The 16,605-nt window shown below is 30.5% G+C and overlaps 1 protein-coding gene across 1 annotated transcript in view; it reads left to right on the top strand.

The window, feature by feature from the left end:
• LOC128721969 (uncharacterized) overlaps nt 1-16,605 on the top strand; it is a 30,781-nt gene that overhangs the window by 6,351 nt on the left and 7,825 nt on the right. The window contains exons 2-8 of the mRNA XM_053815779.1: nt 1-139; nt 4,447-4,464; nt 11,057-11,182; nt 12,036-12,367; nt 12,905-13,073; nt 13,884-14,078; nt 14,589-14,655. The exon at nt 1-139 is cut by the window's left edge and continues 168 nt beyond it. Coding sequence (XP_053671754.1) covers nt 1-139; nt 4,447-4,464; nt 11,057-11,182; nt 12,036-12,367; nt 12,905-13,073; nt 13,884-14,078; nt 14,589-14,655 — 1,046 coding nt within the window. The remainder of the gene's footprint in view (nt 140-4,446; nt 4,465-11,056; nt 11,183-12,035; nt 12,368-12,904; nt 13,074-13,883; nt 14,079-14,588; nt 14,656-16,605) is intronic.

The following is a 16,605-nucleotide window of genomic DNA, read 5'->3' as shown; positions in this document are numbered from 1 at the left end:
GCCTCCGCCTGAACCAAGAGAAGGATGGCTGCTTGTGCGTGTTTTCGTCCCTGAGCTCAATGTCCACAAAAGTCTCCAATTCCCGTCGGACAAAATTGTGTGGGATGTGAAACAGCAGTGTCTAGCATCGTTACCTAAGGTGAGTGTGGCATTCTACCCACGGGAGAATTGGTTGATTTCATGATTTTGTAGAGCAAAGATGAAATATTATACTATGTGCACGTTTTTTCATTTAAATTAACATTTATGTTTCATCGGCATCGGTTAGAAACATGCACATCAATATTTAATATATTATGCATGTGAAGCTATCTTGTTAAATTCTTGGCCGGCATTATCGAATTGTTCAATTCCCCTACAAATTGGTGCGTGTTAGTTCCCAATGCTTACAGTGCATGTGCTATTTTTGATGATCAAAAGATTGCATCATCCATCTCGAGCATGGAATGGAATATTGCCTGAAACGGTGAATTATTTCATTTTGAAAGACTCTTTAAGGAACTCAATAGCTCGAAGCGTTAGCGTGCGTCACACATACACGAATGGTTTCGGGTTCAAATCTCGACTTAGCCTCCTCCATAGTCAGGATTGACTATCCGGCTATGTGAAAAATATTAATTCATAGAAAGCCTTAACACGGCGAGCCATGACCGGTATACCGGATGTTGGGCCGTGTAAGAAGAAAAAATTTAAAACACATGATCTCTTTTATATTTGTGAATCTTTCGGGAAGAAGAAGAAGATCATTTGTAGTACTACATTATAAATGGTCTTTTTTATGTGTTTACGTTTTGCAGGTTGAAATTTGAGCAGAAATATAGTTCAATTATTGACAGTTGTTCAATATTGACTTGACTTGACTTAAGGTTTCACGTACAAGAATAGTCAGTGCTTGCGTCTGCTCCCGTTCAAGATTAAAACAAATAGTTTTTCTCTATATTTTTCGTTCATTAGCAATTGAAGATCAATTATTACATGAATGATATAGGGTTTGTTTGTAAAAAAACACAAGCAGTCTTAACTTGTTGAAACCGGCTGCACGATTTGATTTTTCAGACATGTTATTGGTACGTTTTTCTTTATTTGTTTTTCAATATTTCAGAATAATGGATTTTCATGTCTCATAACTTATTGGAAATGATCATCTTAATGCAATTTAGGCACGAATATCGCGAATATCAGCGATTATTTTTTGAAAGTACATGTGGAGATTTGAAAACTAAAGGTAGAAGAAAATTGCCGTGTTAGTGTATAATTGATATGGAAGTGATGAAATATTATTAATGCTATTATACAGCAAAAAGAACCGATGCTGGGTTCTATAAGATAGAGGAAACTATCGACCGCTAAGCGGTTGTAGCGCCTGATAAAGAAGCAAATAAGTAAAGAATCTATATCTAAGCTTTAGAAATGCATCATTGACAATGAAACCTTTGCTGTATTTCAATTTTATTATGAGAGTTTTTGTGGCAGGAAAGGATAAAAAAGAAAAAAACTCACAAGGCTCAAGGTTGTGAAACAAATATATGCGTTTTGTTACTCAAAAGTGATATTTAGCTAACTGATTTATTGTAAAGCTTAAAACATGTGATAACCACAAAAAATATTCATATCTTAGGCGTACATGATTGCGGTACAGCCTCAGGACAGCTCTTCAACTGTTTTTATTTAATAAAAAAAGCATCGAATTTTGATTTCACTGCTTTTTGTATATGTAAGGACTGATAAATAACGTCGTTTTTATAACAGGAATGAAAATAATAACACGTTCGATTAAGATTCGATAAAGAGTATATTTGATCTGTCATGGTATGGCAATTTTTTTGAAAATATTCATTCATCTATACGTTAGTCATATATATGAAATACCTAGGTAATTTCTGAATAATCGTGTTTGCGAATGTATGGCTAGATCACGGAGGCCAGCCTTACTAGTAGTTGTATACGTCATTCCATTGATTATCGATGGAGTCAACGACTATAGACTTCAAACGTCAGTAGTTCCAATAGCATTGCTGCTGTCGTCATCAGGATGGATGATTGTATGTATGTACTCTCCATATCGAAACCTTCTCGGAATGCGGGCAGCTTCAGATCAAGTTTACTTATACTTGTCTTCAATTCACACATACATGAGCCACACGGTGAGCGGCATAGTAGGCCGATTGGGCATAAACGCAAGCTAGTGCCTACTCTCGGTAGCTTTTAAGCGGTATACGCGACTGAAGTACGCTTTTAAAACCGGTTTTTGTTTGAATTTTGTTGCTTTTTCCCTTTTGGCTCAACTCTACACCACTGTGCTATAGTGTAGCCAATCGATAGCCGTTGGCCATGTAGCGACATACAAGTGTGACCACAAGCTTGAAGAACAGCGTGGCAAGGTGGAAAAAAGAAATGGGTTAAGCTACACGGGAAAATTTTTTCGAATGTGTGCCTCCTGAGAAGAAACCTCATGATTTAAGCAAGGTGCGCGATGGTGGGGATGCAAGGAATTTGGTAAGCACGACGAATGTACGAAAGACCGTTTGAATAATAGAAGAATTTACGTTTGTGTTCGTTTATCCATTATTCGAAACCCGTTATCCCCTATGTCCCTATCCGTTAGCGATGCGAATTTGAGGAAATGGCGTACTTTTAAAGAAAAACCTTTCTATTGTCTAATTCCCTGCACAAACTAGAGATCTTTTTATTCGTCTATCTATAAATGAAATTTGCAAATGAATAAAATAGTAAATCTAAAGGTAATAATTGTAGTTGAGACTGTAAATGTAATTAATATCTAAATGTCCAATTTTATCTAATCGTAACAATTATTTAACTTTATAATGAAAGTACGATATTTCATTGATAAGTTTGTTTATCATTGCCAGTTTTTGTTTAATGTTATTACTTCAGAATAATGTATTTGGTTAGCGTAAATATTTATCACATAAACTATATGTACTTCAGCATTTACTTCACTTATCTACAGCCTCCGCATTGGCAACCAAACATTTACCAAATATGCTCAAACTTTTCCAGATCAAACATTTGAAAAACGATATCGGATAAAAAACACCAATAAATGAATTGTTGGTCTGCTAAACACCTTTATGGATCTTTTTTAACGAATCGGGTCCTGTCTGATATTTTACATTGTTCCATTAGCGTTTTCCATAAATAAAAAAAAATTCATTTTTATCACAACAAACAAATACGCTTACGATTTGATGGAAATAGTTTGAACAAGGCCTAACTTCGTTTATATAATGAATGAGATTCTGCCAGACAAGTTCATTTATCACCTAAGTAATTTTTTTTTCATATAATTTATGTTGAATTACGTTTCATTATCTTGCTATGACATCTTATTATATTCCCTTATCTTAAATAGATTCCTAAAAATGCTTTTTCTTTTTATCGAAGATAAACAGAAACTGCACGTCCACGACTGTACACCATAATTTCTTTGCTTTGTGTATATCAAGTCCCCAAGGCTATTGTTGTCGATTCTGTATACCGACCTCCGATTAGCCGGTTTTTGCTGTTTGTGATAGTTGTTTCGAATGTCGTTGTTTTTGTCATTCATATTTATTATTATTTTTCTTGTTCGAGACAGCTCAAATATTTGCTCTATAATGTTAATAACTATAGTCGGCTACAAACAATAGTCGGTTGTTTGCTTTTTATTTTACGCATACTATTTACGGAGAATGGTGGGCCACATGTGGATTTCAACCTAATACTTTTATTTTGAAATATCCATAAAAGCGTTCAAAAGTATTAATGATACCCTAATTTCAACATTTTAAGGGATAGGGAAGAAATTTTTGTCAAAACCGATATCAGTTGTAGTGTGAGCGAATTAGAGCTACCCTTCTGGGCTGGTTGATTAAAAAATGTTAAATGCAAATATTCGAAAAACTAGCTTTGTACTAAGCTTTTTGTAACTTGGTCCGAATAATCCACGCTTACTAATCTTTCATTTATTTTATTATTTTCATTCATATGAAATTTAGTTGATTGTGTAATATGTAATTTTCTTTTTTTTTTCTTTCATATTGCATTATGTTTGTTGTAAATAGTTGTAACAAACAAATTTATTATGTTTTTATTCAATTTGTTTTGTATCACACAAATTGATCATGAATTATGCTCATAACGTTTCATTTTTATTGTACGGATTTACATCGCTGTCTTCTTTATTTAGCATTTTAAGGTAATATCTAAATCAAATACTAAAATGTCTAATACTTTTGTTTATAATTTGTAATTCTGTTTTATATTTTTTTATATGTTGGAATAAATGGATCTACACTAAACTTCGTTTATGCTCCGTTACCGATTCAATCATTCACAATATTTCGTCGATGAGTATTTTCTCAACGTTTTTCGTGGTCTTCCTTTTATTGGTGTATTTTACTTAACGTATTCAATCATATACGATTATTGAACTGTACCGTAAAGGTGGCCTACTGGTTTTGGGTAAGATTTGTTTAAACCATAACGCATGTCACATTATTTAACCTTTTTTAGCATTGTATTATTTATATATGTAACGACCGTAGGTTATATATACATATTTAATGTATAACATGATCAGTTAAAATTTTCAATGTTATTACAGTTTTATCGTTGAATTTCAGTTTTTATTAAATAAATAGCGAGCTTGATTTTGAAAAGCATAAAAACGGTGTTCAAAGTAAAGTTTTACTAAACAATGCACTATGTTGCTCAATAACCACAATTGCATATAATATGTAAAAGTATTGCATCCAATCTTCAGATATATTAATAGGTACAGTGGGTTGAAATATCTAGTAGAAGAGATGAGCTTTAGTTATTTCACTGGTTTCATGAAAACGTGATGACATAAAAATCTTCAACCATATTTCCACAAAACTCGCTTATTCCCAAATGACGAATATATATTTTTTTGTTCAAATTGCAGATAAAAAATAAAAATTTGAAATAAATAATATCAGTTGTTTTTTTGATGATTTTTCTAGAGACTGATCTTTTCAGATTCATTTGCCTCTCCGAGTGAAATTATTATCAATTTATAGTTGGTAGTATAAATTTGAAATTTTGATAAATTTGAGGAGTTTAGATTGGAGCATCTGTCCAGGCACACATTATATATATATATATATATATATATATATATATATATATATATATATATATATATATATATATGTATATATATATATATATATATATATATATATATATATATATATATATATATATATATATATATATATATATATTAAAATATCTTTATTTAGCCTTGATTTTTAGCTATATTATAATTGTAAAGTATCTTTTTCTTCCAAATCCCTGAAATGTATAACTTATTGTATACAATGATGTCTAGCGATAAATGTTCATACAAAAGTCGTAGTGGTATACTAATATTACAACATATGAATTAGCAAATAAAACGCTGGTATTTTTCACGAACAGTATGGATACACAATGTGTTACTTTTTAATTTTTTGATGTACATGTGATGTATTCAGTATAACATTTACATGCATCATTATGCTACATGCCATGATGAACCTAATTTGTAATAGGTGATGAATGCTATTAACATGTTTTGACATACAAAAATCGCATCTACACAAATTCCAACGAGAAAATAGCGTTTCCTGATGCTTGAAGCTTACACTAACACTGGACATCAATTTGTGGTTTTATATGCGCAAGTTAACGACAATTGAATCGGTACAGTTCAAACAAATTCCCCTTGTCGTGTGAATTGTGCTTCACTGCGGAAGAGTAAATATTTCAATCATTTCATTTCCGGTGTTTCATATCCTCTTTGCTTCCATCAAATGATTAAATTTACGAAGCTGTTGGCTAAAATGAAAATGCGTAAAAATAAATCTCAAGAGTTTTTTAGAGTTTTTCTCCGTTTGCTGACAGTATAAGTTGGCAAATTAGAAGTTGATTAAAGTGATATCTTTTCATACAGTTCGAGCATCGTTTTGCATATATTGAAATCATATTGCCTTCAGCACAATCATAAAATTGGTTATTGCATTTTATGGTACATTGGTATAAAATATTACTATTTAAACTATATCAGCAATCATTCAATATCGTTAGTTACAATCGCTTTCGCAGAACTTAAACATAGCTCGCGCTTATATAATTTTGATGGTCATTCAAAGACATGCGTGTTCAATATTATCATACATGAAATAGTATATTTTATATAAATCTTATTTTTCATTATTGAAATAAATATAATATCTATAATCCAGCATAATAGTCTATATGAATCAATTTTAAAAACATGTAAACAACTATCATCACACACTACTTTTTGATCATTGTGCTTCAAACTTACGCCGTACGACTCATATGTCAAACTTATATTTGATTTTACCTAACAGCTCACATTTAATACGATTATTTTTTTTCCTACATTTTCTGTCAGACATGTGAAGTTCAATGAAAACGATGAATTAATGCCGTTAAATAAACGGTAGAGGAAAGGAATGTTTGTCATAAGTAATAGAAAAAGTAGCTATAGAGGATGGTGTAGTAATGTAAATGTTACATAAGAAAAATCTCGAAGATGTGGTAAAGGTGGACAAAATAGACAATAATTGAATAATAAGGGAAATGATTTATTGATGACTCGAACATGATTATCGGGAAAAAAGATAATTATTTTATTTATAATTAATATTTTTATCAAAATTAAAACCAACGCCACAAGCTAAAATAAAATGTCATGGGTAAGAACAAATATCGGATTGAGGGTGGATCGAATTGAGCCGGATAGGTAAATAAATATGTTGTGAATATGTGTATAGATAAGAGATTGTGATCAACGAATATAGAGACAGGTACCAGGGATAGAAAGATGGATTCGTAAAAAAATCATTTCCGGACAGATCATGTATAGACAATTTATAAAGGAGTAAAATGGACGGATAAAAAGAAGTATAGGAGAGGAGAGAAAGATAGAGGGATTTTCTTCAGATAAATAAGCTTTACGAACTAGGCAAAGTCTGTCACGGTTATTGGCATGTTAAATAATATTGAAAATGCATGAATGAATTGAAAAAATCGATGAAAATGACTATATATCAACAACTTTTTGCTATTATCACATCAAACTCTGTGGTTGTGTACTACCACTACATCGATCTGTTTCTGTATTACCAAAATTACTCGTAAAATATATTAGTGTTGATGAAATAAATGATGATAAATTGTTTGTAGAGTGAGATAGAGAGAGAGAGAGAGAGAGAGAGAGAGAGAGAAGAGAGGAAGCGCATGAAGCAAAAAAATAATAACGAGAATAACAAAGACGCATATGAGATCTTACGCTGTAAAATGTAGTTCTTATAGTTTTTATTTTCAACATACCAGCGGAGAAAACGTTTTTTTTCTGAATTGTTTTTTATTAAAAAAAAGAAATTGTTACTAAACTAATAGTTATAATTTTTGGATGATATTGTTAAGGTTTTATGACAACTCAGGTTTTGCGAGAATATGACGGATATTCTTTTAATCTTCAGTTGACTGTGTAATTGCTTTAATAAGTCATTTAAGTAATCGTATAGTCCGATATCGTTAATTCATATTGATGTACGTACGTAATTTCGTTCATACATTATTTAATTCTTGTAAACCACACTCCCCATGCAATATTACCTCTTATTCTTCTCATATCTTTATTACAATTTTTTATATTAGCCTTAGTCTTATCGTCTATATCTACTGTCACATTCTTTCTGGTTTGTGTTTTAAACACAAGTGCTTATGTGAACTTCAGTTACTTTTGGATTCTACTGAATATTATTTTTAAGCTATGCACCATATAGATTATTTAGTACAATATAAGTGCCATGGGCACTTGCGTAGGTGGGCCAGTGTATCATGAACACTGAACATTAACACAGGTCGTTAGCTTGCCTTAAAATGAAGAAATCTTCCAACATTTACCACTGAGCCGTGAGATTTCGCACGGTTTTTATTTTCTTATTCTCATATCTGAACAATGAATCCATTCAATTCATCTTACGCACTTGATGCCTAATCTGTTTCAGTTCATACATTGCTACAACATAATTTATCGCGCAGGTGTTAACGTTCAGCAAGAAGTCTATGGAAAGATTGGTGATAAAAAATGTTGAGTCTGTTCGATGGCAGCAAGTGTCCACTTGCGATTCAACGTCATCTCATGACGTGCTGTGATGAGGGTATTAAATCCGAGCCATCTTTTTCGGTGTAAGTTGATTCTCTATTGAGATTTGCAATTTTTGTCTAAGTCTGCGTCTGTTTCAACCGTCAAATATTCAATTCAAGCAAACTCATCGTCGATAATGGTAGCGCCACATAATGTGACAATCGCTACATCTACATTCTATGACTTTATCTTCGGTTGTGTGAGTTTTATATCGCAATTCCGAACGAAAAAATACACAAACATACTCCAGTTTTATTGACTCCAACAAACTTTATTAACGTTTAAATACGTCATTTGTTACAAAGTACTTCGAATCTTATGTATGTTATGTTTTGTGTTAGCAACCAAAAAGAGTAATTCAATATAAGACTTAGTAATTTGAAAATGTATTTTCTTGGCATTCGATTTCATAAATGGATCTTGTCAAATGTAAAAAAGATGTAATGTAACATGTCATACGAAATAGAACATCTGGTTTAATTTAAATCTCCTTGTTGTGTAAATTCATTTGTTGTGTGTATAAACAAACATCAACTGATACATATGTCATTTTAACAAAATTATGAACAAACTGTTTCTGATACATATATTATTTTAACTCCCAGTTTGTTATACAGACCTTTGTTACACGAAATTCAAAATACGTTTTCTTAAAATGGAACATTATATATATATATATATATATATATATATATATATATATATATATATATATATATATATATATATATATATGTATATATATATATATAAATATATAAATATTTTGTGCTCGTTGTGTGAAAACTTTGCAATAACATCAGCAGATTCGCTGATTACGAGTTTAATGTAGATGCTCCATGCGAATTTCGGTGTATGTAATGTATGAGCTGATTTAAGCATGGTGCCGCTACATGTGGTATCTGGCTTGATGCATTTTTAATTATGATCTTACCGTATCAGAGAAGAAAAGAGCGTAAAATGCTTAGTACCTAAAGCGTCCGTTACTCAATTAATTGTACAGTCACGAATAACAGTGAGCGGAGCATGGTTCGGAGAAATTGAAGGAATAATTTGCACAAGATGGATGAACAGAAATAACTTATTGTGATGTGAGTTAAATGGTCGTAGCGTATGGTAAACAATATTTTTGATTTCATCATTAAATTATTTTATTTATTTGATTTGAACATCCCTAAAAGTCCCCAAAATTTGAAGTTAAAGATGTACTATGCTCTGTAGACATGCAATTTGTAGTCGTCATCAAGAAATAATATATATATATATATATATATATATATATATATAGATATATATATAGATATATATATATATATATATATATATATATATATATATATATATATATATATATATATATATATATATATATATATATATATATTATATATATATATATATATATATATATATATATATATATATATATATATATATATATATATATATATATATATATATATATATATATATATATATATATATATATATATATATATATATATATATATATATATATATATATATATATATCCGTTCAGATTCAAAAGTTGATGTTCGTAAACACGCGAAAAACCAATTGTTTGTGCGAAAAGGAAATGCTCCAAATGTCAAGAGACGGTATATATCAATTCAAACAAATGAAATCCAATGATGCGTTACGTCGCTGGCAAAGAAGTACATTCAGATGATTTTCACGCTGGGGTGAGGCTTCACTATCATACAACATGCATTTCCTCTGTAGCACGAAATTCGAAAACAGATGAATATCAATTGTTCCTGTTCAAAAACGGGATTAAAGGGTTGGTTGGTATGCCATAGAGTTCCTTTGATCGAAAGCACTATCCAAGCACCCAACCCCCTCCCGTCGTATGTATTCAGTGTCATAGGGCTGCCACTATTGTTTGCTTGTAAAATGGATTTGCATGTAATCGTGCAATGTGGTACATCGTTCACTATTGAAGATATTTTTTTAACTAGCCTTGAGCTGATAAATTTGAAACATGGGCCTATTTAATTTAACGTCCAAGCGGAATCGTTCTTGTTTAGTGCGGCAAAATTTTCTGGGCTACTATTGCAATGTTTCGAAAAAACAAAGTATGAAGCCTTGACTGGACAATCTTCTGTCAACAGTAATTCATAAGCTGGATAATTGGCATTCCATCACATGCCAAGTATGTTTATGTCAAACAAAATGTGAAATAGTGTCAAAAAGATAATAATACTACTGCATCGCTTTTTGATTAATTATTTTTTAGCCATTGCTATCACTATTCAATACTATTTGAATAATATTTAGAAGAAATAAGTATTGAATATGCCGACATGTTGGTTTATTAATTTAATTTATGTTTGAAATTGCTATTGATATTTTAGTCATCTATTGTGTTGTAAAAATTAATAAAAAGTATTTTTTAATTTTTATTCTTTTATGATTAAATATAATTAAACTAAAAACATCGAGAACAGAATGTAATGTGAATTTGGCAGCATGTTGCTTTGTACTTATTTGGGATTTCGACAATTGCCATAAATAGTAGACAACATTGAAGTTGGAAATTTAATTTACACAAATAATTTCAATGTGTTTATATATATATATATATATATATATATATATATATATATATATATATATATATATATATATATATATATATATATATATAAAAATATATATATATATATATATATATATATATATATATATATATATATATATATATATATATATATATATATATAAATTAGTATTAAGTAAGTATTTTTGAACGGGTTTTGAAATGTTTGATTTGATTTGATAACATCTTATTTATACTTGTCGAATTTCATGCGTTGACAATATCTTGATATGTTTTACAGGAACTGAAAGAAAGTTTCAACTATGGTTTATTCAGCCCGCCATCTAACGGTAAAGCCGGTAAATTCCTGGATGAAGAGCGTCGTTTAGGAGATTACCCATTCAACGGACCAGTCGGTTATTTGGAGGTATTTGTAATCATGATAAAATATATATATATATATATATATATATATATATATATATATATATATATATATATATATATATATATATATATATATATATATATATATATATATATATATATATATATATATATATATATATATATATATATATATATATATATATATATATATATATATATATATATATATATATATATATATATATATATATATATATATATATATATATATATATATATATATATATATATATATATGTATATTTATATAATATATGGAGAGTTTAAGCTTCTATAGATCTCTTATCTCTATCTGTCTTATTAAGACATCGAAGGCACACATCTTAAGTGTTTGTAACGAGGTTTCTTCACTCTATCTAATCATTGAGACACTAAATGTCTGTTCGATAGCATTGTGAGCGCAAAAAAGTCAATAACCGGAATTTGCATACACCCGCACGCATCTTAATTATTCAGTTATCTACTGTTGGTTTTACATTTTGTGCCAAGCAGACGCTGCTAGTTTCTGAGGCATGTAATTTATCTTTGTGCATTTAATGTTCACGTGAAAACGAATGCATACTTTTTCTTTGGTTTACATACTATTCAAAGATTGTATTCCATGTTCGTATGTTTTGTGATAGCTTTTATCGTCGATAAAAAAATTCATACTACATGATTCAAGTTAGTGGATGCATTTCGGGAAAAGGTTATATTTTGCTTTGTCTATTTATGATAAGCTATGAGTATATTAAATTGAGCTGCAATTGAAATTGAATCTTACACAAATTTGATTGTTTAATTTTAAAATTTATCTTAATAGCATTCAATTTTGTTTTATTTTATCAAAGCTGAAGTACAAACGGCGTGTCTATAAGATGTTGAATATGGATGAACGCCAATTGAAAGCGTTACATACTCGCGCTAATTTGCGACGCTTCATCGAGTGTATCAACAGCGGGCTGGTGGAAAAGATAGCCAAGATGTGTGCCAAAGGACTGGATCCAAATTTTCATTGTCATGAAACAGGAGAAACGCCACTTACCATTGCCACAGGGTCTAAGAAACCAAACAAGCTACTAATAGCGTTGGTCAATGGTGGTGCCTTACTCGACTATCGAACACGCGATGGTGCCACTGCCCTGCATCGAGCCGTTGAACGCGACAGTCTGGAAGCAGTCAGGTAAGATAACTATACCAATATAACATATCACGCCTGCATTCTAGCTTCATAATTTAATCTGACAATGTACAGAGCTGTATTCTAAAGAGTGCTCTGCAGCGTAAGACTGATTAAGAAATGAATAGTTACAATAGTTAGTTAGACTCCAAACGTTTCTTACCTGTTTCGTGTACTTTTGCTCTTTGGTCGTTCCAAGCAGAAGCAGTTACACATCTATTCCTTACTGTTTATGTCTCTTGTTCTTTTCCGCATCCACCTTATCAAAACTCAAGTTGGCGTTCTATCTTTTCATTTTTTTTAAATGCTCCCAAATCAGTCACCATTTATATTTTAAAGCGAATAGTATTGAATTAAAAAAAAAAAGAGGCGTATTTGAGCCTCTATGAGAACAGCATGATTAACTGATTCTGCAGCTTTTTAAATAATAAAATTCTGTTTATTTTTTATGTTAATTACATGTACAAAATATTAGTCACATAATTTTTTCATTATAATAAGAAAACGTCCAGTTTTAAAATTATCTAATTTTTTTTGCAGCACTCTATTGGAGCTAGGAGCATCACCAAATTATCGAGATACAAAAGGCTTAACCCCTGTCTATTTATCCGTAATTCGCAAAACGGATCCGAAAATCAGTGAAGTGTTATTGCATGATCATGCCACGCTTGGCATTCAAGATAGTCAAGGATGGCAGGAAGTACATCAGGTATGACAATCGAAAAAAATTTATCAAACCATTATATTAATAGAAAGTTGTTGCTAGTATCTTGAAATCTTTCTTACTTCCAAGTCATTTGGAAAGTGCCATTAAATCGTAGTTTGGATTTATTTTGTATTTTGAATTTTGTAATAGTTTTTATGTTGATCTTGTGGTGAGTGGGTCTGGGAAAATTAATATGAATTAGAAATTAAATTGAAGAAGTTTAACACTCTTCAATTGTGAATGGCAAGTGATGGATTTGTATTAAAGCAGAATGCAATTAATTATAAAATTTCAATAAAAAAATTACTTTTTCAACTTTTATGGTTTCAATGGTTTTTATGATCAGTTTTTTATATGAAACCTAATTCAGAATCAAAACACGTTTGCAATTTTATAATTACATTTTGCTCTTGAAATCAAAGATTTATTTCAAAATTTCTTCGTTGTTTTTCTTTTATATAATAATGCTCTCTTTTCTTCTCTTTTCTCTCTTCTCCCTTTGGGTATCACCTTGCATTTCACTGATTTCTATAAATTTATTCTACTGTACTATCAACATACACTTCACACTACAATGTTAATACTGCTAATATTACCACACTAAAATCTTTGATCTATTATTTGTTGTATTCACTGCATTATTTCTCAAACATTTATGTTCTTTCCAATATCATACATTTGTGACCTACATACATACGGCTCCTTTATTTTTTGACTGGGCCTGTATCTTTGGACAATCCTTGCATTACATATGACCTTTTCCATTGACTCTAATGACTATTGTGCGTGTGATGTGCGTATGCGTGAGAGTAGGCTTGTCGGAACGGGTTAGTTCATCATTTGGAACATTTATTGTTCTACGGTGCTGATATGGATGGTCAAAACGCTTCCGGCAATACGCCGCTGCATGTTTGCGCTGTTAACAATCAGGAGGCTTGCGCTAGAATGCTACTCTTTCGTGGTGCCAACAGAGGCGCATTAAACTATGCCAACCAGACACCGTACCAGGTATACTATTGTTTTTCTTACTATTACGGTTAACGATATTTTATTTTCACGTAGTGATTAGAATGTTAACAAAATATTAGTTACGTCAATAGTTTTATTTTATCAAAAATACACACATTTTGAATTCTACATTATTAGTAACATTATTAAATTTTACTAATTTATTAGTCAACATGACTTCACTCCTGATTCTTATTTTGTTTCGATTTCTGTTGATAGTTTTAATGTTACTAGTCATATTGTGAATGTGATTATTATTAGTATTATTATTATTATTAAATTTATAATAAAGTTTATTTTGTTTATGTTTTGTGGAATAGTATTTTAAATTTGTGAATATTATATTACATTATTCTTGTAGTTAGTCATATTATTCTTCAGTTATATTCTTACGTGAAGTTCATGTCTGTAAAGAAACTCATATTATTAACATTACTTTAGTTTCACTCTTTATGTTCATAGATTATTTTTTCAGCTTTTAATTGTGCTGTTTTTGATTTTTTTTCTCAGGTTGCTGTAATTGCTGGCAATTTAGAATTGGCAGAGATGATACAAAATTATAAGATCGAAGATATAGGTGAGTATTAAGTATAATAAAGAGTAGTAAGAAAATTGAATTGAATTCACTGCTAATGCAACATTATGCAATAATAAAGTACAATTATAATTCATCAAATGTATTTCAAAAAGAAAATGCATAAAAAATACATTACTCCAAGAATTATTTCAGTAAAACAAAGACTCGATGCAAAAAAATACAGTTATTGACAGAGTTGTGAGCATATGGATTAACAAAACATATACTGCTGCGGTTGTCCGATATAATATTGACGCAGGAATGCAAAATGCTCGTTACTGTCTTCTATATCGTACAATTTATTTGTTTATTCCGTACAATGCATTAGACTAGTGCCATTATGTTTCACTTATCTTACTACTCTTTTCTTTTTTTGGTAGTACTTGTTTCTAGTTCTGCTCTACGTTTTACACTCTCATCATCATCATCATCATGATTGTTAGTGAAGGGTTTTTGTTCACATTTTTCATTAATTACGTTACGTTCATTAATTACGTTCTATCGGAACAAGATGACTGTTATAAATAGTTATTTGAGAGCCGAGCAGTATATATATAATTTGTATCTGCTTGAGAATGATGTTTATCTATTCTGAAGTAATACATACTCATATTTGGTTTATGAATAAGATTATTATAATATAATATATTATCCACTTACTATGTGAGGTTTTCACCTTTGAACACAGAGCTAAATATCTGCTCGGATTCTCGGAGCTTCTCGGTTTCAGTTTACTGTGGTTACACAAGCACAAAACAGCATTTATATACATTTTAATGAAATTAACGGACACCGTCCGAACACCTTTCCCATATATTTCGTTTATCATATTCACCCATATTCATTTTTTTACATTTGCCTGCACACACTTGCTTCCTTGTTAAGCAACTTTATCATCATCTGCAAAAACTCTGTACTACGCACTCATCCATTTGCAAGTTATGTGTACATTGTTTGTTGTTATTTTATCTAAATGTATAGTGTACTTAGAATATGCTATTAGAATGAATTGTTAGCATATGTTCAATATCACTTCGGTCTTCATTCAGTTTGAACTAGCTTGAGAACCTTTGAAACATGCTGAAAGTATTAAATATTTAAAGGTAAATTATATGCCATTTTATACTTTAGATGTTTTTATATATATATATATATATATATATATATATATATATATATATATATATATATATATATATATATATATATATATATATATATCTTTAATGCAAGGTATTGCTTGAGTATGGTTAAGTTGGACTACACTGACCAGGGATTCTTTAATTCCATAACGTCTATTATTCTGACAGAAATGTTGGAATTATAAAAATACAATTTTTGATCTTAATTACAGCACATAAATAGATGTCTGCTCGAAAATAAATAATACAGGGGTGTTCGATAGTCGAAAGCGTTAGCGTGAGGCACAAATACACGATAGTATCGGTATCGAATCTCGTCTGAGCCCTTCCCCCCCTCTCCAATTTACACAGGACTGACTATTCAGCTACGAGTAATTAAAAAAGTCATGAAAACCTTGGCTAACCATAGCAAGGTAGGCCATGTCGTTACGACGTGCTCAATTGAGAGCGGGCCAGTAAAGAAGAAGAAGAAGAAATAGATGTATGCTATGATCATCAAGATTATTAAAATTTATTTGCGATGAGTAAAAAAAACCGCTTAGCGGACTTGGCCTACTGTAGAAGAGTTTTTATTTGCCAATCATCTTTCTGAGTCTTTTAGGCAAATTTACTGTATCACTTCCCCAAAACTGAATATCACATGTCCTCCTCTGAGAGACGATTTAGATGGCCTAAATGAATTATCCATGTTTACACGTATTTGTTATAATGATGTCTATGTTATCAACGTATTGAATTGCCAGAGAAGTATTACTTCGAAACAGTTTTCGTTTGATTTTGGGTTGTTTCATATCATAAAACCCAATAT

This window comes from Anopheles nili, chromosome 2 (genome assembly GCF_943737925.1).
Source record: "Anopheles nili chromosome 2, idAnoNiliSN_F5_01, whole genome shotgun sequence".
NCBI lineage: Eukaryota > Metazoa > Arthropoda > Insecta > Diptera > Culicidae > Anopheles > Anopheles nili.
Note: the sequence above shows the minus strand (reverse complement) of the source record. Positions and strands in the feature narration are given on the sequence as shown.